Genomic DNA, 25,690 nt, shown 5'->3' on the forward strand with positions numbered 1-25,690 from the left:
ACCTAAAACATTGACTGTTGTGATTACATGTAAATTTTCCATCTAATTCTATTACATAAGTTCAATGGATGGGGTCACATTTAATGGATATTTTTCTAGTTGTTTTTAGACATTTTAAAGCCGAATTCTCACATATTATATCTTTAACTTTGACTAAGTTATTTAATTTATTCACATTGACGCAACATGAGCATTTTGCATTGAATGTGAGCCTTTACGTTGAACTACTACATTGTGATAAAATCAGGTGGAAAAAATATTAAGTTAAAGACAGCAATGAACAAATCTTTCAAGCTGTTAAAACAATCACATCTGATTTCCTTACACTCTCATGTAATCCAACATTCCTGCCAGCAGAATTCAAGAAAGGAAGTGGATGCCCTGAGTTCACTTTTTCCGCCAGCCCTTCCTTACAGGCTATGCACAAGGCCCTGGCAAGGATTGACTGATTCTAACCAGCAACAACGGCCTTAAGATGACCTTAATCACCTACACATATGCCTTACACTGGTGGATCTATGGGTCAGGGGTCTCAAACTCAAATTAGCTTGGGGCCACTGCCAGTATTGTTATCTCGTAGGAGGGCCCCTACAGCGTTCAAGTACTAACAGAAGGTGCAATATTTCTATACATTTCACTTTTATTTCCATTATTAACATAATAATACAAGAATGCACACAGCAGCTTGTATACATTGTTTTATAATTATTTTTTAACAGTTAGTGCAAATCTTTTTTTCCCTACCCTTGAATAACTTTGATAACCTTGAACTGAACTAACAAATGAAATACAGTTGTACTTTATTTCTAGCACCTCTGCTCAAATTTTCTTCATATTTAACAAGAAAAATTTGAAGACAGAAGTAAATGTCTGTATGCACATTCGTTTTTTTTTACAGTGCAAATCTTTTTTCCTAATAAATAACTCATTTAAACCTTGCACTAGGCTTGCTGTGGTAGTCGGGTATCCTGGTGTTACACAGGTTGGGCTTACACCGATTATATTACTTGGCCACCACCCCCACCATTTTTTTTGCTTTTTAATAAATCAATAGTCCAATGACATACACTATGACCGGATGTGTCTTCTCCGTGCAGCAGCGGGGCCAGCATCAGAGCTGCAGCTCAACAGGTGTCAGATTTAACATTTATCAGGGAGAGAGTTAGGGGAGCTGATTGACAAGACAGTGGGGGAGGATTTGTTGTCAAAGCGAAAAGCAAATGCGCCTGTTTGGCAATATGTCTGATTTCAACTCATAACAGGTAACCTGATAACATTAATGAGGGAAAAGGAGTTGCTGCCTCTCTGATACGTTGGATGTGTGCATCCTGTCACCTGCAGCTCTTCATCAAACAGCTCCTTCCTGTCCATTACTCCCACAGACTGAATAAAACTACTCCCAGACATTTTTAAAATTGATCTGCTGTCTACAAACCGCTGTTTTGCTCTGTAGATGCATTTTTGATGAATGTCAGCAGTGCTTACTGAAGCCATTGCATTTCCTGTGACTAGCCTACTTCAAACGCCATCTCACATTTAAAAAAAAAATAGAATTGTGTTTTTATTTAAATTGCATATGAAGGTGTAGTTTAAATTAGTGTGAAACAACTAAGACAAATAATTAAATAAAAAACAAATAATTTAATGAAAAAATAATTTTGCAGGGTTATATTTTTGACATCAGGTCATGGGCCGGATGGAGGGGGGAGTGTGGGCCGGAAGTGGCCCAGGGGCCGGCAGTTTAAGACCCCTGCTGTAGGTACTTGAGAAGCTAAATTCAGGGCAGCCCTTTGCAGAATAACTAAAATATCCAAACTTTTATTATGTTGTATTAATGATTATGCTAGTATATTCATACATTCTAAACACTTTAATTTTGTACAGAATACAATGTCACTAGCACATGAACTGTACTGATCACTATGTATAATGCAGTAATAGCAATTACTACAAACAGTTTTATTACAATTTTACTTGATTTTTAATTAAATGGTAATTAATCTCTACATCAGTGATTCCTGATCTTTTCCTGTTGTGACCACCTCTTTCTCTACTGGTTTAATGTTGGCTAGTTTCCCTCTTAGAAATATAATATAGACCTGAAGATGCACAATTCACAGAAAATTGCAAGTCTGAAAAATAATAAACAAATGTTTAACTCATGACCCCCACAAATACACTCCATGTTGTGACCCTTTAGTGGTCCAAGTCCCAAGGTTGGAGACCATAGCCCTATGTGACAAGGTTAACAACACAGATAAAATGTTGTCCATAATGTAAAATTAACAATAGTTATATATTTATTTGACTAAAGCAGTTGTTGTAGGAGCAGCTGAAACTGGTTGCAGGACACAATTTAACATATTTCTTCGGCATCTTTAAGGGCTTTTGTTAAAGTTTTACTGAAACAGGCTGTGGTTCTTGGAGTGTGTTTGTGCTGTGTCTTCACTCCTCATGTGTCAGGTGCCGACTCACTCTCCCACCCAATCTCTCACCCATGCCCTAACTCACACACATTGTCTCCACCCCAAAACTGCTTCTCTTTCACTTTCCTCACCTCCTTCTGGCAGTGTTGCTGCATTTGTTGATTGAGAGACCCTTGGAGGTTGTGAAGGCTGCGTCAATCCCTCCAACCCCTCCTCACTTTCTCCCCTCTCCTGCTCTCTGCCTCTTCACTGTCACTTGCTTGGCTACATACTAACTTGCTGTGGGAGGATAATTAGTCAAAGTGATTTCCCACATCCCCACCCCCACCTCCTCCCCAAGCCACATCCCCTTTGCATCTGCTTAGCACAGCTTGGCAGAGGAGTCATGGAAATCTCAACACCGATGCTGTTTGCCTCTCCCTGTTTGGAATGAGAATACACAGACACCAGATGCAGTAGTCACAGTGAATATATAGTTTGTAATATAATAAAATGTCATGAAGCAAATCAGGAATTCAAATAATAGCTCTCTTGTTAGCAGAGTGATAATCTGATAGTCCCCATGGACGCTTTTTAAATGCAGGCCCGCACGCCACCCGTCAGGATAAAATAAATACATATAATTAGAAAATAAATTAATAAAAAACAAACAGAGTCACATTTTTGTTATCCACTAATAAATGATTGTTTACACATTATGCATGGTTGCCCATGCCTAAAATGAAAAAAGTCCATCTTAAAACATTGAAATAACTTTTTACGCCTCGTTAAATCCCAGCTGTAAGCTGTAAAGTCAACGGGTTTGTCATTGTGCTTTGTCAGAGGATGTAGGTGTGTTTGGAGACAAAATGACTTTAGCGACTATATCAGCTTGATTGTTGACTTACTGAGCAACCAACAGAATACATAGGCAGAATGCAAACTAAGAATTACTTATTTGGGGCACAAGGGGCTAAGACACAGCATGACTGCATCGACCCCGATTTATCTCTACTGGCAGCTTAGACTGTAGACATTTTTTTTTTTTTCTGAATCGGAATTGAACAGTCAGAACATAAATTATGAAAGTACATTATGGCCACTGTACTTTACTACTTAACTCTACTGCACTATCTCTAGTGATATGTACAGGATCCATGCAAATAGTTGTAGTTTTATTCACCAAGGTTAAGAGATATCTTTCTCTAAGATTACTGTCTCCACACCAGTAAAATGGTGCAGAGACATTTTACTGCGTTATTCAGTTTTTGCTTTTTTGTTGGTTTGTCTGTTTGTTGTCAATTGTAAAACATCCAGCAGTCAGAGAAACATTAACAATGATGTTGTTGGCCAGTTACCAATTATAAAAGTCCCCACTGAGCAGGCAACGTCTGTGGATGTCCAAAACAGGTTGATATCATGTTCCTCGGGCCAGGCCATGATCTGGATGTCCATTGACATCCAGAATTAGTTGAGAATAGACGTTCATAATGGCTATGATCTGGACGTCCAAGGACAGCCAGAATTAGTTGATAAACGACATATAAACGTCCAGAAAAGACGTATAAAAATTTCATTCTGGCTCCCCAGAGGACGTCTTTTAGACATCTTGGATGTCCATAAATGACGTCTAAAAGACGTGATCTAGACCACTTTTTGCTCACTGGGTCTGCTCTGTTTTGGCACCCACCAGTTCTAGAGAAATATTACTGCATATTACTACATGCTTCACCAGTGAGTCGCTAACTTTGAAAAGCAGGTAGCATTTAGTGAATAGTAAATTCAATTTGTTTTAATATTTAACTAAAATAAATCAACAAGCCCTTTGTCCCTGAAAACATCTGCTTGTTGCACCTAGAAATGAGGTTGATGAAAGCATTTGAGTAACAAAAACAGAACATTTGCTGGCCAGAAAACCGAAACAATGAGCTACAAGTGGCTCTATTCCATTCTTCATATGAAAATATTGGTCAATGCAGTTTAAAAAAAATAAAATAAATACGTACGCAATTACATATTTTTCAGAAACACCCAGATGTCACACATTTTCAATGAGACCTTCTCTTTCGTGGGAAGCAGGTCCAATAAAAAAACAGGAAAACTGGTTCTGGAAAGACACTTAGCTGCAGAAGTTATTGAATATAATGTTCAGCACTGTGAGCTCCATAAATGAAACTCCATTCACTTCAGTTATATTTGGAGGAAGAAATCTCAGTTGGAAATAAAACCAATAGTAGCTGCATGGTGAGAAACCTAAATATTTTTTTTCATGTGGATGGACACTTTAATATTGACCTAATTCATTAGTTTGGTTAAAAAAAATACTACTTAAATCAGCTTAAACAGGGACCTCTGAAATGGAACAATCACAGGAACAAATCTAAGACGCACAAGGGTTCTTATTTCTATGGACAGTTAGTTCCATTACTCAGAGATTTCACATGCATTCTCCACCCTTTCTGTGTAGCATGGGAAAATCTCAGCATTCCAGTGATTTACTGACTAGTGAACAATGGCTGTATTGAGACCACCCGCAATGCTCAGTCTCCTCTCCCCATCTCAGCTTTCCATTCACAGCCTTATTACGGCAAGGTGCATTTTCTTAGTGGAGAGTAACCTGTGCCAAGTACATTTTCTTTATGGTTCCAATCTTAATTTGCAGTTCATTGTCTGTGTGGCAAAAATCTCTGCAAGATCTCAGCCATAGTTTGTTGTCGTGTGGGGAGGCAGACAATGCTTGCATCCCTAAATGGCCTTATGCCATTTTATTCATCTGCAGTGTTCAAATCTTATGTAAATACTAATCTAATTTAGTGGATTCAAATAAAGAACTTGCACATACAGTAGGTGTGTGTGTGTGTGGCAGTGTGAGAGTTCGTCTCCCACTTGTCGTTACACTGCTTCTATTATAAGGATCACTGAGCCACTTAGTAAATCAATGTGTGAAAACAAACCCAGAGAAAATATCATTTGCAAATGCACATCATATTGAGTGCAAACACGGCATTTGATAGTAGGACGGCTTGTGTTGTGCAAAATGGGTGAATTTGATGAAGATGGTATGTGTATAAACACTCACTGGTGCTTGGTTGTCTTGCTACAGCTCTACAGCTCGGTGGAGTTTGGGAGGAGGTGGCAAGTCGTGCATGAAAGAGTGGCTCCCAATCGTTTCTACTGGTAAGTACAGAGATATGGACATGGTTAAACATGTTGTAGGTATGAACAAATTATGAACTAGATCTAAAATCATCACCATGATACAGTATTAGCATTTGTTTTTTATTCAGGTCATTACTCAATGAAAAAAATATCTAATTGTGAGTTTTTTCTGAGCAGCGCTGCATTTACCTAGTACCTATCAATTAATTCAGCTCCAGCCCATGTTGATGTAAACTGACATGCCAGGGGGTTTGTTATTCAGAACGATCTTGGAAGTCATCTTTAGAAAATTGTTCAGGAAAGTGACACTTTCTCCTACCTCGAGATAGTAATGCGCCATCAGTGCACCTGACCACACTGCACTTTAAGACCAACACACCCAGGGGCGCACAGATGAGCACAAGTATATTTGTTATTCACACAACGTGGGCACTGGGCATGAAAATGACAACTGCACCAGTCTGAAACCAGAAATGTGTGTGTGCAGCACTGTGCGCTGCTTCTTGATGTGCTTTGCGCCAAGCGTAAGATAGAGCCCTCGGTCAATTTGAACAGCAAAACCACATTATCCATTCTCTACTTTTCCAAACATCAAAATGACATAATGATGTTTGCTTTAATTGAGGAGACAATCTTTGTGCGATTTCGATGGAATTTTAGATTTTGCAGTTTGGACAGCTGACAGAAAGACTGTTTATTACCTATGGAAGAAAGACTTTACAGGCAACATTTGTCACAAGTTTTACACACTTCAAATTTTACTTCTTACAACTTGTTTAGTCTTTATGAAAATGAACCTACATGAAGGCTGGCTGGGTCAACAACCCACAAGTGGCCCTAAGGACTCTGAAACTCAGAGCTCACACGTATCCTTAACGACTCTGTAAGGACACTCCCACACGGAGTTTAAAAGCCTGCCTAGTTAGAACTGAAGAAGCCTCTTGGAAGAGAGCTGAAACATCTTCAAGAAACTCAAACAAGTCCTGTTGCCTACTATACAGCACTTAGATCTACCATGGATGACTGAGAACCTTCATCAACATCTTCTAGCAATACTATTGAACTGTGACAAAACAATAATTCTGTGATGATCAGCTTGAACAGCTTGAAAACTTGAACTCAAAGCCATATAAAGAGCAGTTTTGGCTTTGTAAATGTCCTGGACAGATTATATCATTGCCTCACCACAAAGTGAAGAGCAGAGAGGAGCCAGAGAGGTTTTTAAGGTTTTCATTATTCATATGTCTGACATGCCTGATCATCCTCTGTCGCAGAGAGTTACATGATGTGAGCGACAGTGTTCAGCTGTGGAGAGAGGCTTTGAAATCATATTTGGGTGCAATCAGAGTATTCCTATCCATAGAGATGAAATAAACCATAAGATTGAAATAATTTAATGGTTCCATTCAGCAAGGCTTTTCAAGCCAATTATGAAATTATGTGACTGTCTGAAATTGTTGCATATTGATTGTTCATGTTTCAGATGAATATTTAGCAGGCAACCTTTAATTGTTACATTTCACATTATCAATCCCTGGTCTCCCACTTTTTCTTCAGTTCAATTGTCTCACTGTCACGACACAGTTGCTGTCCAACTCAGTGGTATCTATCATGTCTGGCCTTTGTACAATAACTAACACCTAACAAAAAGCTTTCACCTTAACAAACTGTGGCGGAACTGTCAGGGTAGTAACAAGCTGGGCAGTCAAGAGTGAAGGGAGCCTAGAGGGCTGATGCTGCAGAAGCTGTCAGAGTTCTATTTTGGGACGCACACTGTTCGGTAGTTGTAGTGGTAGCCCTGGTAATGAGGCTGCAGAGGGAGCTTATGCCTGCTGTACATGTGACCAGACATGTTAAGAAGATGGAGAGTCATAAGCTCATTTGTGTGCCGATTGCTCACACAGCACAGGTCGGGTGTGTATGGTGCAAACTTGAACAAACAGCACTCTAAATTCCACTGCTATAGTGCAGCCATGAAATGTGTTGCGTAGGACATTACAAATCTCTACAAAAACATCTGCAGCTGCCTTTATGTGATATTTTGGCAAGGCTACAGCTCCATCTCATGACTATGTCCATTTTTCTTCCACCTGTTCTGACATAAAAACTACTCAAAGAGCGTGCAGCTTTCCAAACCCGTATCATTCAAACAACTACTGTGGGCCAGCAACTTAGAAGGTCCCATCACCAAGTGGTGAATATATACAAGCCACACAAGTCCTCTAAGTCAAAGAATTATTCTTTTCTTACCTCGCACTGTTCTTGGGTACCTGAATGGATTATTCATTCAAAATGGAAATGCGGTTTGGGTAAGTAGGCCATCCTATTCACAGTTGTGTTTCATCTGTGAAATCACCAATAATATCAATATGTATAATGATTGGAAGCCATGGTGGATTCTCATTCCCCCCTCGCACACACGCCCTTTTTTTCTTTCTCCATTTATGTGTGTCCTGTGTCCACACATTCTCTCTTTCTCTTTCTCTTCCCCATCTCTCTCCAACTCTCATTCTCTCTCCCTCCGTGTGTTCTGCCTTTGCCTCTCCTCTGATCCTCCAGTCTTTTTAATACATATTTAATGCCATAATGATTATATGCTATTCCATCTGCGGACATCCCTACAGTAGCGAGAAAATCAATGGCTTTTCCTCTCCTAATGATGTCAGGAAACATCTTCCTCCATCCGTCTGGGGGGAAAAGGACCTTCTGGCGGCTCTAAACATTTAGATCACACAGTAAACCTGAAGTTCTTTCTCCCTTACACTTAAAACTGTCATCCATAATGAAGACAAAGACACAGTTATTTCCTGTGGCCAATTCCTGTTGATGTTTACCACAACTGTCATAGCACTTGGCTTAACCTCTCTGTAGTAATAAATTTGTCTGACTTTGCGGCATACAATCTCTCAGGTCAGACAGCATTTATACGGTAGGTGGCATCTGCCCAAAGGCAAAAAGACCAATGGTGATGTTCCTGAAACACATTTGTCTACCTTTCAGGTCGAAAATGGGTTTGGACAAAGAGCCGGGCCTAATTCACCTGGAAACCAGCATCTCTGAAGGACGTGAGTAATTGAATTCCAAGTTCAGCGCTCCATTTTTCTCGTGTCTTTGTAGTGTATCCTGAGCATTGTGTTAAAGTACAGAGGAATTGGGAGTTGTGTGGACAATTCTGCTGAAGGGTAATGCACAGGGACAGCGGAAATGGCCGAGTCTGGGGACGCACAATGACAATGGAGAGAAAAGTAATGCATATATTAGAATACTTTTAAAAGCAAGTGATTTTACTCAGTGGTGCTGTCACAGTCTGGAGAAATATCACTCATCCGACTGATTGACACTGGGATATTGCGGATTAATGTAGTAGTTGACTTAAGTCAGGATGCTTGGAAGGAAAGTAAATTTTTTCCCATAATTTCTTCAATTTATTACTTTAGCATTATCTGTCCAAGAAATGCTGTACATTGCATATACACCAATCAGCCACAACATTCAAAACCACCTACTTAATATTGTGCAGGTTCCCCATGTAAAGCAAAAACAGCTCTGTGGTGTCAGGCACCGCAGGGACGTTGTAGTGGGTCCTTCAGGTCCTGTATGTTGGGGGATGGGACCTCCGCGGATTGGACTTGTTCCAACACGTCCGACAGATGCTCAATCTGTGCTGTTGCCATTAGGGGGTGTACTTGGACCATAGGCTTCTGAGCAGAACATTCAATTGTAATTAGATGATCAACATTACTCACATCACCTGTCGGTGGCTTTAATGTTGTGGCTGATCAGTGTATATGTCTCAACAAAAAATATATTCACAATCGATATTGTAAACTTTGATAAAATTATGTTTCAAGGGGTAAGTCCACTGATTTAATACATTATGGTCAGTTCCTAATCGTGGCCCCTTTTTACATCATCAGGGAATAATCTCCACTGGCAGATCAGGACGACAAACTTATAACAGAAAGCCTGTGCTACAACCTAACAGGCTGGACAAACTGGATGCCTGTGTGCTGCGTGGCGGCTGCGTTACTGAGCTGCTGTTGCTCACTCCTGTGTTTGTGTTCACATAGGCTGCGTGGTAGTGGTAGCTGCTGCGTGGTAGCTGCTGCTAGAGCGTGGCTCCAGCATGCGTTTGACTTTGATAATTATCGACTTGTTTCCTCTGCTTTCCGCTTTCTTACTTCAAAGTTTTTACGTAACTACTGCAAGCTGTTGCCCCTTTGGCAAGTCAGCTTCTACATGAGTGTGTGATGTGCCAATATTTTTAATGTGATCTTGTTCTGGATGAGATAGAAGAACATCTGTGAAGATTCTCGTAATGACCTGATATCAGAATAAGTACGATTTTAAATCGTCTGTAGTCTGAGACTAGCTTTAGTTTTAAAAAGGCCCTCCTTTCTGTCAGAGCGCTCTCTTTGAGGCCAACACAATAGAGAAAAGCTAATCATACAAGCACACATAGCAAAGATCAGTCATGTCAGATGACTATCACTATTGATCAGGTGCGTATGGTGGAAGCCGACACATTTTGGCAGTGGCTAACATGTGGGGACAGGCTCTCTCCCAGCGCTGCAATTGAAGGTAAAGAAAGCAATTTGCCTCGCTGGTCATCTGTCTTCCCCTCCGCATGGCTCCTCCCTTACTGGGACCACTTTACTGACACGAGTAATGTAGGAGGCCAAAAGAGGCTGTTTGGCCTGGTTGAAGGCTGCCTTTCTTCATTGGCTAATACCATCACTGATGCCATGGCTTGACGTGTGGGTATGTGTGTGTCTTTGTGTATGTGTTTGTGGGAGCAGAGGCGCTGTATGTCACCTGCAAGCTGCAGAACTGCACAGATGCCAACAAGGGCAAACCATTCCCCGGCTACATTGACCCCAATTCTCTGGTGGTACAAGATGAGTATGTTTTTGTCCAGGTAGGTAATTGTCCAGTTTGCTCAGTGAAAAGCATCAGACGCAGAAAGTGTGGTGATTTTGCAGGAATTTTTCAAGGTCATTCTTAGAAAGGTGCTATTAGTGCAGTTTTATGCCTCCCTGAAGTGGTGAAAAATGCTTTATCTGTTTTTTTATGTGACTCCAAAATGTTTTCACTTAACGGTTTCATCACCTTAAGGTGTCAACGGCGGGGAGGCCAATCTACTATGTGTCTGCTAAAAGAGATGTCTTCACACCCATGAAGCTGCCCAAGTACACTCTGCCTAAGGTAACAAGTATATTGTCTGATTTAATTCAAATGAACATGAACAGATGCTCATGAGCTCTTAAGGATTAACAAATAATTAATTGATCCTTAGCAAGAGTTCATAACTTATCGTGTGTCGACAACAACAGTGAGACAGATTTCAAATTTAGTTGGTATTGCAGCAATTCGTCAAACTGTTCTGCATTCAATTACACAGAGTATGCTTCCAGCACTGTTTGGTATGTGGGCTAAAGTTGTATTAAAGCACAAGTTCATTGCTGGCTCCGCATGACACTCTCTTTGTTATTTATGGGCAAATCAAGGCCGAAAGTAACCCCTAACAGTGTTTCCAGAATTGTTATTCTGCGCTGCTCCGTGTGCACATGGCCTCGCCTGTCACGTCCCCATTGACAATTAAACATGTTTTATTCAATCAAGCCCTAGGCGCCCCAGTTGCTGTCGGCTCACTGGAAGGTGTTATTGGCACAGTCAGAGGTAGATGAAGCACACAACCAAACAGCATGGCCTCAGCAGCATAATCTCTGCCCAATAGGCCTGACATAGTGTTAATGATTGTAGTATCCTCTTAGTTAAAATAAGTGAATACAGAAGAGAGGTAAGACTGATTATTGAACATGATTAAACGCAGCAGGGGTGTATGAACAGTGTACAGTCGAAAAGTTTGCACATCTCTCAATGAGACTTAAGAGATCATGTTTTTGATTGTTAATTTAATCTTTCTCAAATGTTAACTAGAAATTAGTGTATTCATGGCTGCGTATTTATTCTTTTGATTTTAGAATAAATTAATGTGAGTGCTGAGACTTTCTTCTTTTTAGGAGGTGCATTCAAAGAGCTTTAAAAGAAGGTTTTGCCTTTTTTTCAAAATTACAATGAATGCTATAGTGAAAAATACAATATATCATTAAATACACCATTAATGGCAGTGTAGAGCTGCCACAATTGCAAATTAAGACTTTGCTCAGTTTCTCATTATAATTATATATCCTTTTTATGTTAATATGTCATATTTATCTTATTACTACATACCAAACCATGCCATTTTAGGGATGAAATAATTATTACTCCATTAAATGTCTAAAAAACAACTAGACCCTTGTTATATATTTTGTTGAGTTGTGTAGTTACATTATCCCAAATGTTTACAATAATGTTCAAAACTCAGCTCGGGCTTCCCAGTTCATGTCATGGAGTTTCTTGAAAAAAATACACATATACACATATAAGGAATCACAAAAATGCTGAAATTTAGCTCCGAGGGCTAAAAAGTATTTGGAGTACTGCTATAGGATTTTACAAGGTCATGGATTGGTGGATTTAATAGAAGTTTCATTATGATTTTTTTTCAAGAAAATCCATGACATGAACTGGGAAAAGCTATGGATTTTGGGTGAGTTGGAATGGAATGGCCGCTGAATTAAACATTACCTCATCCACAAAACAAAAAAAAACATTACCTCATCCATGAACATTTTGCCTTAGTCACATCAGATATACTTTTATCAGCAATGGTGGCTGTTTAAAGGTATATTCACCACTAGCAAAGTGAGTTTGACCGCTGGGTCATTTGTAATTATTCATGTTACTTGTGCAAGAGTTTATTGGCTCCAAACAGCCAGATTACTTTACTGCACGTTAGCCCTAAGAAGCAAGTAATGGCAAGCACCAAAGGTGTTTGTATCTCTATGTTTGGATTCCAGTTTAAGCTCTCATTGAAGTAAGCACTCACCTGAGACTCCAGTTCTCTGTCTTCTTTTTCCCCTCTCCTCTCTGTAACATTACATTCATGGAGTACTAAGTAAGTAAGTAAGTGCATTTCCCCTCCAGCTGCAGTTGGGAGTCGACATAACAGTACATAAACACCTGACAATGGACGTCGCTTCCATGGATTGCTGCTGCAGTCAGGTTGATAAACAGGAGTGAAGATAAAGCCAGTATAATCCCATAAGTTAAAAAGTAACCTCTGAGCTCTCCTCCTGTGGGTAAACGGCTCTGGATCAGAGCAGAACTGGGTGTTTATTCTTGTTTAGTCCTTCAGAATGTCTGGCTCTGCACCTGACTCTCTCCTCCAGAGCTGGCAGCTGAGCAGAAGCCTTGCCCCCCCCCACTCTTCGATGCCCTCTGAACACAATACTTTGGAAACTTCCTTTGTTTTGTTTTGATAGATGACACAATTGCAGGTTTGGTGAGAAACTTTTTTGACAAAAGAAAAGAAGAAAAAGTAAACTACACATTACACCACAGCACAAAAGTGAGGTTAAAAATATAGTCAAACAAAGCCTGCACATAAAAACAAAAACCATTATTATTAAAAATATAATTAATATATATTAATATATAATTACTATCAAAAAGCAATACAAAACACTGGTAACCTGACATGATGTATCTTTGTAATTTGCCTCTCTGCCAGGACTTGCATGTGATCAGTACAGATGAAAACCGTGTGGTTGCAGCTGTGCAGGAGTGGAACCAGAATGAAACCTACAACCTGTACGTGTCGGACACGTCAGGGGTCTACTACACCCTGGCTCTGGAGAATGTGGTCAGCAGTATGGGCCCCGAGGGCAACGTTATGGTCGACCTCTATGAGGTAAACAAACATCGACCTGGTAGCAAATGATATCAAATCTGTTCTTCGTGTATCATGTGGGGCTCTTCTTTAGTTTGAGATTTGTATGCTGCACATGAGGCCCATCCCCCAACAAGGCCTACCTCCCCCCGATTCTGCAGCATTCATTTTATAATAGCAGCATCACATAAAGGCCTGCTTGATGAGTGCCCAGCCTGAAAGTGTATAATAAACACTGATCAATATTTAGAGCTGGAAGGCAGAGATGATGAAATATACTTGTTAAGTCATTTTGTAAGGAACCCTGCTGGCGTAGGCCTACAGTCTTCAGATCACATTATGTGAATACGAAGCAGCTTCAACGTGCTGACATCGACAAAGGGGATTGTGCCAGGGATATAGATTTTTGGGAGGCTGAGATTATTTCTTTTCTTTGATGAATAATAGCAGATATCACTTCACAAAATGCACCTAATCCAAAACGAAAGAAAAAAAGTGTGTCAAAGGAGAACGTTGAGGCTCTGAAATGCAGGCAAGATTTTTAAATTCATACACCAAACGTAGAATAAAACTATATCTCTGAATAAAATAATGAGGATCTTGATGATGCTGCTCATGTCTTACTGTGGCCTCGCTGATAGAATCAAATTTACTGTTTTGATTGAGGTCACCACCCAAAACAAAGGATATACTAAATCTCTCCTTCAAAGGAGATTGAAGTATCTGTCAATTACTAATAAGTGGAGTTTCATTGCCTAATGTGACTGTCACTGGCTCAATTCAGTATCCCTGAGATATTCCTGGGCGCCTCCAACAAGGAGTCAGATTCATTTAAGACACACATCGATTAATCAAAAGTCCTCTGCCAGTCGATCATTTCCGACTCAATGTTTGAAGCTGTATCTGGCTTTGTTGGGAATACAGAAGAGGTAAGTGTGCATGGATGTATTGCCCCAGGGCATGTGATTTACTTTGCAGTGCATTGATTCATTTTCTGCAGTGTGACTTATGGAACTGCCTAATATCTTAAAGACATGTGAAGTGTGCTTCTGTTTTCATTTGGAGCTGTGAGTTGCTCTTTTTTTTAATTTCCCAGGTGGCGGGAATAAAGGGGATGTTCCTAGCCAACAAAAAAACGGACAACCAAGTGAAGACGTACATCACCTACAACAGAGGCAGAGACTGGAGGCTACTGCAGGCCCCGGGCAAAGACCTTAGGGCCAACAACATTCACTGTGAGCTCGTGAGTGTCTGCATATCTGCAAAGGAGCCACGATCATATGTGTTTTTATATGTGTGCACTTCCATCAAAGAGAGGCCTTGACAGAGGTTGACTGATCCTTGCAGCCAAGAGAGGCCAAGCTCAGAAAGAGCAGCGCCCGTCAAAGCTGAGTGCTCTGAGGTTGCTGAGCTGAAAGGTCAGCCATTTTGATTCAGTCCAATAAGCTGACCTCCCATTTAAGAAACACAGAGAGAAAGAGGTGTCAGACAGAAGCAGACGCTTCTTTTTTCTGTCTGTCTTCCTGAAAGCCTCTGTAAGTCGGGTGCTTCTTATGGGCTAGTCGAGTCGAGTTTACTGTCAAAAGCCAAAGTTATAAAGTTAAAGTAAAGACACTAACAGCGTGCCTGTGTAACTACAGATGTGGTGTTTGTCGATGAAGCACACCCACTTAAGTCATCCTCCTCGAAATGTGTGCTTGAATGAAAAAGTAGGATGACAGTGTAGATGTGATTGATTGTGCAACCACTGCATACTGCACATTGTCTGAACGGCACATGAGATCTTCTCTTAGCATTGCTTTATATAAAAAATAATCACCGCTTTTTTAATGAACCACTTAGCAATGCAGGTATGTCGTCTACCCATATTATACAGTCATTTGTCAGGAAACGTCTGAGGTTTTGATTAACCTCTAAATAGCCTGTCACAACATGGCCTGCACCACCGGCATTTTGCTGGGTCATAATGAGAATTGTGTCTCTAAAGGTTATCCCAATCAAAATTAATGGTGGGAACAGCCGATGGGGAATTGGTGTTTGTGATAAAACTTGTGAGTTGGGAGCAGGAGCGCCGCCATGAGAATAGATCACATTGGGCCCCATCGCCACTGCGAACCCTGCACAACTGCTGTAACCACATCTCCAAGACCCAAGTTAGTAGTTAGTGTACATGAAACCAAAACAAACAAACACAAAATAAAAACAATGGGTATCAGTTACATCAAATTAAAAGGTATTCTTAGTATGAATAAGAACAAAAGACTCCTGAAAACCTTAAATTGTTATCTTTTCAGCTCATCAAATATTGTGTCTTGATTGTGCACAACAAGGTTTATGGCAATACAGCCATTCGTGTGACATATATCATGTTCTCAGTCTGCTCTAAGCCTAAAAAAAGCCTAAAAAAATTTGTAATAGTAAAAAAAAAGTGAGAAATAAATTCCCACAGAACCCCGCAATGATGCTGACTGACATGTCATTCAAGACAATGTTACTCGCCCTATTGAGATGGTTCATTGGGTTGGGGAGGGGTATGGGCAGACAGGGTCTCGTAGGAGGGGCAGGGACAACTGATTCAGTGTAATTAGCTTGCTAAACGCTCACCTGCACTGATTAAATGTAGGTTAGAGAGGAGTGAAATGTAGCTTGTTTCACTGTGGACATCAAGCTAACGGGTTAATTTCAACTTAATTTCCTTTTTTGGAAAGTAGATTTCCTTTTAGGGAGCATGAACATGGTGCTCCTCTTTGGGCTTACTGTGCAACTCCTATCTGCTAGCAAGCACTGTTGCCCTCAGGAAGTACCATTTCACGCAGCTACAGGGGGGGTGGTCAATATGGATGTTTACTTTTTGCCAAAAACGAGTAAAGACAAAGAGACAGTTAGTTTCATTACTGCATTTTGGATAGAATATTAAATTAATTATGATGGATTAATAATTGAATATTGTTTTTTTTTTTAACCTAATTTTTGGGGGCCGCTGTCAGTCATATGGCGCCAGTGGTTGGGAGGGATGTGCATCCAGTCGCTTTATTCAGGAGCTTCTGTTAAAGTTTTTGGTGAGAGTGTTGGCTCTGTTTGATAGTTGCGATAATTGAGTTTGTGATTTCTCTTCTGCAGCCATACTGTTCGTTACATCTCCATCTTCATGTGTCTGCAAATCCCTACACATCTGGAAACATAGCCAGCAGGGAGTCAGCGCCGGGGATCATTGTCGCATCAGGTGGGTGAGAGGGAATCTGTTCTGAGTGACATGTTGTTTCTCTTTTCTCTTTCTTCTTGGAGTTCAGAGGAGCTGTCATGAAAAAACAAAGCTCTTTTGAAACTCTTTCAGATTTTTTTTTTTAGCAATTAAAAAAAAGTCCTACTCTGTGTGTTTCTCGTCTTGTAGAATGAAACTTCTGCCAGTTGCTGAAATGTTTGTAGTACTGTTTCTTCTTGGAGTTGTGAGGGGTTTTCTTCAAAAACTAAGCCCCTGTTGGCACTCTTTATGTCATGACCATTCTTAACTAAAATGATACCTTTACCTGGTTGCTAATCACAGTCATGGATCAGACCGCTGCTTTTAAATGTCTTCTACTCAAGACAAGTGCTCTTTAGTTAAAAACACCCCTTGAGGCAGGTAGCCCTGTTTTAATAGAGATATAAATTCCAGCTGTTTTGGGCTAATGTGTCATGTCAAACCAAGTCAAGCCAAGCTGCCACATGTGGAAATGCCCTGTTAGTCAACCAGCTGGTTTGAGTCTGTCCCTTAATTTTACTCCAGTGACTTGATTATTTTGCTCAGTTCATTTAAAAAAGACATTTTAAAAATGAAACCTCCTCAAGTGTAATTTTAAAGTTAATACTGGATCACAGTTTATATTGGAGTTCAAAGTTTTTGTGCAACAAAATTAAATTTTATCTAGGTTAAAAAAACAAACTAAACTGAGTTTTGTATTTAATTCTTCTTAATTTAAGCTAGTTTTGAAGTTTGGCGCAACCGAATCTTAACCTAAACCATGATTAATCAGATTTAAAAGTTAATCCTTGTTGGTGTAAGAGAATGCTGAGAATGATTGAGACTGTGAAATTAATTCTGTATTGATTGGTGTGCTTAAATTTCATTCAGCACAAGATAACAAAGAAGAAATGACACACTCATCTGCTTTTCTCTGAGTTGTTTTTTCATTTATTTATTTATTTATTTGTTATTGGCATTCACAATTGAGTAGCACATCTCCTTTGATGGAGTTTCTTTTTTCCATTAGATAGCACGAAAGTCACTTAATACAAAGTCCAAAGAAATGTGCCTCTTTCAGTTAGTTTAAAAATCTTGGTTTCAGTTAAGTGATGTTTCCAATATGGCAATGCAGCTCCCAACACCGTGCTCTTCTGTTTCATTTTTTTGTCCCTGTTTAGTATTAGTACAACATGCATGTGTCACCTCACCTTTGAATAGGGCCAAATAACAGAACAGAAAGCCAACACACTAGAAACTACATAATCCTCATGGTTCAGCCTTCAGAGCATTGTGTTTCCTGAGATCACAGGAGAGAAAGCATGCAGTCTTACTGACTCAGTGGGGAGAAAACAAAGAAATTGAGGAATATGACTTCAGCAGCCCCCCAGGTGAATTCACACCTCAGTGATATTTACTCCCGCATGGACCGGCACTGTCAATAACACATCGGCACACGCCTCAGGTGTCTGGAGAAGGCCAAGCTCATACAAAAAGTATTGGTGTCTGGACCTTTGTGAAACATTGTAAATTAAACAGGTTTCAGGGATGTGGGAATAAAACAATTGACTGATTTTGTTTGATCGCTGAATTAGAAGGGCTTCAATTGGGCTTCAAACTGGACATGAACAGCCATCTTCTGAATGAAAGATCTGTGCTTGTTTATCCCAACCACTCACCGTAACCTCCTCCCTCCTGCCAAGCATGGCTATGGGTCATAATAAGGTGCTTGCACAGTTGATCTATATGGCAGTTTTTCTGATGAGGAGGGGCTGCTTTTTTTTTTGTAATGAGTGACTTTAACTGATATTTTTATTGCTGTCACTCTGGTTTACACCAACACACACACACAAAAGTCCTGGGTTTGAATCCAAAGAGCAGTTTCCACGAGTCTGAATGGGTCTCAGTTCATGTTCATAGCTATATTCTGTTTTTCTATACTGTGTCAATAGAACCTCTACCCCATCCATCCCCAGACCAGAATAGTGTAGGGGCTAATTCACTATAATGCAAAACGTTACAGCACGGCATCACTTTTAGCAGTAAAAAAGTAATATTAATGCTTTACACTAAAAGAAAGAGGATGTTGGTCAAATTATATTAACAATGTCAAGAAACACATTACCACCCGTCCTTGTCGTTGATTATGTAATATACAATATTAAAATCTATGAAATACGACAGACTTAATATCTCTAGACAGCTGCATGTTCCAGACTTAGTTACTTTTTTTTGTCCGCACTGTCGTGCTAATGCAGTGGTCACAAACTGCTGGCCCCCAGGCTAGCCAAATATGTCAGGAAGTAGTTTTATTCAATCTGTGGGAGTAATGAACAAGAAGGAGCTGTTTGATGAGGAGCTGCAGGCAACAGGATGCACACCTACAACGTATCAGTGAGGTAACAACTCCTCTTCCCTCATTAACATTATCAGATTATGACTGAGTTTAACTCCAACATGTTGCCAAACAGGAGCTTTTGCTTCTTGCTTTGTCAACAAATCCTCTGCCATCGTCTTTGTCAGTGAGCTCTCCTAAATGTGACTCTAGTTACTCTGTGCTGCGACTCTGCTGCTGGCCCCACTGCTGCATGGAGTAGACACCTCTGCACCTCTGGCAGTTTGTAATCGAAGTGTACGTTGTCCGACCATTGAGTTTTTAAAATGCAAAACAGTGGTGGGGGCAGTGGGCGAGTAATGTAATTGCCATATGCCCAACCACAGTCTAATACCAGGAACACAGACTACTGCATTAAGCCTAGTTCAAGTTGTAAGTAAGTTATTTATTAGGAAAAAAGATTTGCACTGTCAAAAACCAACGTGCATACATATACTTCTGTTTGCATTTTTTTTGTTAAATATGAAGAAAATCTGAGCAAGAGTGCTGCCAGGTGTCTGGATAGAAATAAACTACAATTGAATTTAATTTGTTGGTTCAGTTCAAGGTTTCAATAAGTCATTTAGAGTAGGGGAAAAAGATTTGCACTTACTTTTGAAAATGGTCAAATAAAAATGTATTCAAAAGGTTGTTTGCTTTTTTGTAAAATTATGTTAATAAGGAAATACAATACTACATTTTCAGAAATTTCTTGTACTACTTAAACGGTGTAGTGGCCCTCCTACGTGATGACAATACCAACAGTGGCCCCAAGTTAATTTGAGTTTGAGACCTCTAAGCTAATGAATTCTTTGAGCAGCTTTGTGATCCAGCTTTGGACTGCAGTGTATTTTTGGACACTTTCTAAAATAATAATATATCCATAATGATAAATCCATCTGTTATATTTATCAATTTTCCGTGTTGTAAACAGTTATTGTTGTTGTTGATTTGTAATGAATTGCAATTAACTTGAGCTATGATGCTTAGATTACTCAATATGAAACATTACCCCCGTCCATTTGATCTTGCCTGAGCGTACTTATGAGCGTTCACTCTCACGAAGCCCGTTCACGTTCATTAGTTGCAAATGGTTACTTTCAGTTCACCGTTCGCCAAAAATATGTGCATGTTTAATGAACGTGCCCTTTCAGAGCGTTCATGCACAACACAGATATGCAAGTTTGGTGGATTGAGGACTCAACATTTTCACAAGCTGAGATTGTGGTTGTTTATGTCTATGTCTATGTGTGTCTGCCCTCTGGTAGACTGCATTTCTTACCTGGGATAGATTCCAGTTTTTCTATGTAATAAGTGGTTGGAAGTGACAGTTGCAGCTGCCACTCTGCACAGAATAAGCAGGTGTAGATAGTGGAAGAATGGAATGGATGTAACAACTTTTAACTTGGTAAAATGTTACCGTATCATAACCACTGGGAATAGCCAAACAGAATTTGTTTTGGTCAAGAAACCATCATCACCTATGCCAACATGAAAGTGAAACCAAGAAAAACCTTTTTACCAAAGTCCCTGCCACTCATTCATGTCTCCTATTTTGTCCCTCTCCATTGCCTTTGCTGCATGTACTGAAGCCTAGCACTAGTAATTCAGACAAAGTGCTTTCAATTTCAGTTGGATATAAGACACACAGAGCCATGAAGTGCAAGGAAATACAAGAGTTAGTATGGAGCTACCACTCAATGAAATTTGGCAAGGAGATATATTATATTTGCTGAGGGTAGACAGTCAGGGACAAAGAAGCTGGAGCAACATTCTGACAGAGCTGCGTGAGGTTTTTTGTTGTTGTAAAGGGCTCTTCAGGCTCAAACTCTTAGGTTAAGTCTCTCACTATAGACTACCTTAACACCAATCTGCAGAACGTTGTTTGACTGACGTCACCTGGTGGAAAGTTTGTTGGCCTTTAATCAGACCCAGCATTACTGTTGAGTCTTAGCTGAGTGGCACGTGTATACACACAGCACATGTCTACATCACTGCAGCAAGATGAGAACGTCAACCGCTGGAGGTCAGCAAAAATGTTAGGTTACACTACAGGGACTGTAAAGCAAATTGTTTCTCAAGGAGTGTTTAGACAAGGGGATAACCATAGCTCTGAAATGCTCACAGTACTTTACAGCCTCGTGTTTAACCACCTGGCACCAATTACAGGCTAAATTAAAGCAATTACAACAGTCTGCACTAGCCTGGCATCAGGAAAGCTTGTCTTAGTATGGTCAGAACTGCTGAAAGATGAATACAGTAATCTGGATTTATTGGGTAATTTAGGAGTGTGGGCAAATGTCACTGCAACATTTGTCCACACTCCTACGAGATCTACAGTAACAGTAGATCTCATGGAGCGCTATAATTACTACCCCAGTCTGCAGCTGCAGGCTCCAGCCCCCTGCTGTATCCCCATTGCTGGTCTAAATGCTCTTTATAAAATTTGGGATTTATTTGATCACAAACAGACTTCATCTCCTGTGTCTGCATTATGCAGTTTCCCATCCCAAACACTTACTGCAGCTTGTCTTCTGTCTCTTCTGTGAATGGTGTCTGTCTCTCCAGGCTCCATCGGCTCAGAGCTGACCACCAGCAACGTCAGTGTGTTTATCACCTCGGATGCAGGAAACACATGGCGACAGGTGAGGGGACTTTTTCTAATAATGTTGTACTGTAAAAGTTCAAACTGAAACTCAACCTCACTTTATTTGGGAAATATGGAAACTATAATCCCACTGCAGCTGTTGTGCATATTTTTTTTTATTTTTCATATGATGATAAATAGCATATCTTCAGGTTCTGGGTGGACATCTCCCATGGCAGCAGTTGCTTGACATTTGAAAGCCGGTGTTGTTAGGAGACACACTGTCAACTTCTGTGGTGTGCTACTGACTGAGGAACATCAGACAATGTCTGACACACATTGATACATGCATGGTTTTAATTGGGTCATGGCTGTCTGGGGCTGTGATTATGCACTTTTGTCTTTAGTCTTTTTGCCACACTGGTAAAAATATTGTACCAAAATAGTCATGTAATGCAAAGCTATGCTAAGAGTCTCTGCAGGGTTTTGGTGTAATTTTGTCTGTGTTGGTGCCTTTAACAATGTATACCTGAATAGGCACAAAGGTTGGGTCAGAAAAAAAATCACATTTTTTTCTTATTTGTTGAAATATATATGCCTACATCTGGTATTAATTTCTTCTTTCACTACAGAATTTTCACAATTAGATGCTAAAATCAGAACAATATCATATTAATTTCTACATAGGCAGATTTTAAAGATTCAATTAAAAAAGTCAAAAGTTGTCAGCAAACTCAACTGTACTCTTGCTTAACAGGTCCTCAAGTACCTCTGTGATAAATGACAATTTTCTTACTGCAGCATTTCTTTTAATGCACTAACACTATGTTTAGAAACAATTAATTTAATTTCAGGATGAGACTCAACAATCAGCTATCTTTCTCCAGAATGTTACATGTTGTTGCTTTAAATAATAAAGTCAATATGCATTATGTCCAGTAAAAAGTATTCTTGGCCAGTGGATTTTTCCCTCTTCCAAGAAGGGTCCAGCTGTAGCCTTGCAGATGGTACAAACCACGGCCCTACAAAACACGGCAATTTCTTAGAGGCTGAGGAAGTAAAGCTGGTGCACAGTCGACAATACACCTTCTCCAAAACTTGTACTTGTACACAATACTGTGGTGAATGAGCAGATCAAAAATACGTCAAAAATGTTATTAAAGGTAGCAATTTTAGCAACTATGAGACAAAAATCAAATCAAAACTTTAACTCAAGGGAATAATAAAGTGCCTTGTTTTCTTCTTCTTCTTCTTCTTCTTCTTCTTCTTCTTCTTCTTCTTTTTCTTCTTCTTCGATGAATCAAAGCATACAATGTGGCTTAGAAAAACAAAATCATTTGAAAAATAAATAGGTATTTATTTATATCTATTGAGCAGAAATAATGAGGATAAACTACAATACTGTACTATATAGCCTATAACTGCTAAAAACATGTTAATAAAATAGCTTACAATATCAACATTTATGTATAGAGTGGCCTGTCAGTAAAATGTTTTTAATTTAAATTTAATTAAATTTCAAATTTAAGTATGCCGCTGACAAACAGTTTCAAAATGTATATCGTCTAGGGCTTTTATTGTGAAAGGTACAAAAACAGAAAAGAGTGTCTGCATGTGCTGGATTTGTACTCACAATAAAAGTTTGCTGCCTTGGTGCGGACTAAGGCGCTTCGTATTATTATTTATATCTTCATAAGCATAGGCGCAACCCTCAGCTACAATATTTAGAAACATAAAATAAAGTTTTTGGCCTCTTCTGCAACCAAATCAGCCCGTGACTCCTGCACTACCAAATTTGGAAGTTCAACTTCCATCAAGTGCCTTCCCACTGTGCTGTGGCTGCACCTGGACATACTTGTACCTCTACCTGTCCCCTTAGCCAGTGGGTCAAAAAGTTAATTTGAGACACTGTAAACGAAATCCCACCATCAATAAATACCAATTTAACTGCTGGATATTAGACACTAGCCTCATTCACACTGCCTTTTCAAGGCGGGAATATTGCACCGATATTCCGCCCTGCCATCTGTATGAAAGTTACAGAGGCAGAATGGAAGGACAGTTTCGTTCTGCCTCTGATCCGCCAGTGGAGATAGTAACAGAGCTGCAACAGAGGCGAGACGACCTCTGTGCGTAAGGGTAACTGGAAGGGTGGGACAGGGGATGTTCTGATGCCATTCAGTCTGGCAAATAAACAGATCCTTAACTCATCAAATAAAAGACAAATGTCCCACACTTGCACCCACAAAGCAAAGTTATAAAACCAAACAACAGTAATGTGGTAGCAGGTAGTGTCTTTGGCAACTTATATGAGGAAAATACCGAATTTATACGTGGAAAAGCCTCTGTCATCCTGTCAGTCCTATCGACTCTTCGTCACATTTCTGTCCAAAAAACAGCATCTGTCCCTGGCAGCAGAGCCAGGCGGCTCCCGTTGTTGAATGGCGGTGATTATGTGATGCATTTTTGGGCAAAAATCACAATGTTTTTGTCCCCTTCTTCTATTGTGTTGTTGTAGTTTCTGTCTTTGGCAACATATATAGAAAAGAATCACCAAATTTAGTGAGGAAAAGACCAGACTGAGTTTTCAATGGACTTCCCACAGCATCCCTCTCCCTGAGTGAGAGCCAGACAGTGTCCGCTATTTACTGACGACGATAATGTGATGTAATTTAGAGCAAAAAAACGTATCTTTGTCATTTTCCACGATGCATGCTGGGTCAGGATCTCAATCACAACACATTATAACAGCATCCATATTTGTATAAACTTTCAGCAGACACGTGTAGATTAACAGATGGAAACCAGTTGGAAACACGTAAAAAAAAAACAACACAGATCTCAACGTTATGAAGTGTACTGTCATGCCTCATTGGGTTCTGCCATGCCGACATGCTGTATGAAATGACACTCTGGAGCGGCTTTATGCTGAAATCACAAATTGGATGAAGCAATGGCTAATAATGTTGGCCCCCTAGCTGGTCAGCTGCATGTGTCAGCATTGGAATGAAATGTTGGACGTCATAAATATTGCATTCATCAAGTTACTGAAAAAATCTTTACACAGATCAAAACAAAAAGATATATGTTTGACTTCAACTCCTTTGAAGTTACTGCTGTTGGCTGCGATTGGATTCCTGCAAGTAATCACATATGTACACTGCAGCATATACAGTATGTTATATTATGAATACCACAGACTCACACCTGACAATTAATTTTTCCAATGAAGTGCCCAGTCTAATCACAGCATGCCATATGGAGCAGCATGAGTTGACTGACCTTCTATCCTCTCACAGAAAATATCCTCCTCCTCCTCCTCACTCTCTCACTCTGTGATTTTATCATAGAGGCTTTTAATCTGCAAACACTAGCCAGTGTTCTTTTAAGATCCATCACCAAATGTAATCTTGAGGGTTATTTGAGTCCCTGTGTTCAGTGCTGATGGGTGGGCCTTACCTCACTTGATCCTGATGATTTCAATTTACGGGGCCTGTTTGTTGATTAGTTACCGCAATGAAAAATAATCATTCCAAGCTTATCCACATTGTATGCTGTGTGTGTGTGTGTGTGTGTGTGTGTGTGTGTGTGTGTGTGTGTGGTGTAATATTACTTTGCTTACTTGATTGAGACAGCGTGGGTTTGTGCCGACGTGTGTTGGACATGCACACTGGTAACAAGCCACTGCAGAGAGAGTGCTCTCTTTTTTTCTGTCCCTGCAGATCTTCAATGAGGAGTACGCAGTGCTGTATCTCGACCAAGGAGGGGCCTTAGTCGCAATAAGACACACTCCGCTTCCCATCCGACACCTGTGGTGAGTCGTTATGACAGAGACACCATTTGTCACAGCATGACTAATTCTCTCGGAGGAAGCAAGTCTTAAGTTAGTCAAACAAAGGCAAATTAGTTTGTCTTGGAACCGAGGGACAATATTGTTCTGCGAAGAAAACCCACCAGCCATGGAGAATTCTGCTTTGACAGTTGTCATTCCATTTCACCTTTCTGCGTTTGAAGCCATAATGAGTCTAGTTTCTACTGATCAGTGACTCAGCCCTGTGCCAAATATGAAATAAAGTTGTTAGACAATTCTCTGGGTCATTAGCTTTTGCACATAGTTGGGGCGAGGGGTGAGCAACGGTGCATTGTGCAACAGCTGTTTGTGTTCCCA

The 25,690-nt window shown here is 40.0% G+C and overlaps 1 protein-coding gene across 1 annotated transcript in view; it reads left to right on the forward strand.

The window, feature by feature from the left end:
• The window catches only part of sorcs1 (sortilin-related VPS10 domain containing receptor 1), a 215,398-nt gene that overhangs the window by 148,700 nt on the left and 41,008 nt on the right, over positions 1-25,690 (forward strand). The window contains exons 5-13 of the mRNA XM_073464743.1: positions 5,509-5,582; positions 8,565-8,629; positions 10,364-10,482; positions 10,680-10,769; positions 13,183-13,362; positions 14,438-14,584; positions 16,462-16,564; positions 21,504-21,580; positions 25,245-25,336. Of these exons, the coding sequence (XP_073320844.1) occupies positions 5,509-5,582; positions 8,565-8,629; positions 10,364-10,482; positions 10,680-10,769; positions 13,183-13,362; positions 14,438-14,584; positions 16,462-16,564; positions 21,504-21,580; positions 25,245-25,336 (947 nt within the window). The remainder of the gene's footprint in view (positions 1-5,508; positions 5,583-8,564; positions 8,630-10,363; positions 10,483-10,679; positions 10,770-13,182; positions 13,363-14,437; positions 14,585-16,461; positions 16,565-21,503; positions 21,581-25,244; positions 25,337-25,690) is intronic.

This window comes from Pagrus major, chromosome 1 (assembly GCF_040436345.1).
Source record: "Pagrus major chromosome 1, Pma_NU_1.0".
In the NCBI taxonomy this organism is placed as follows: domain Eukaryota; kingdom Metazoa; phylum Chordata; class Actinopteri; order Spariformes; family Sparidae; genus Pagrus; species Pagrus major.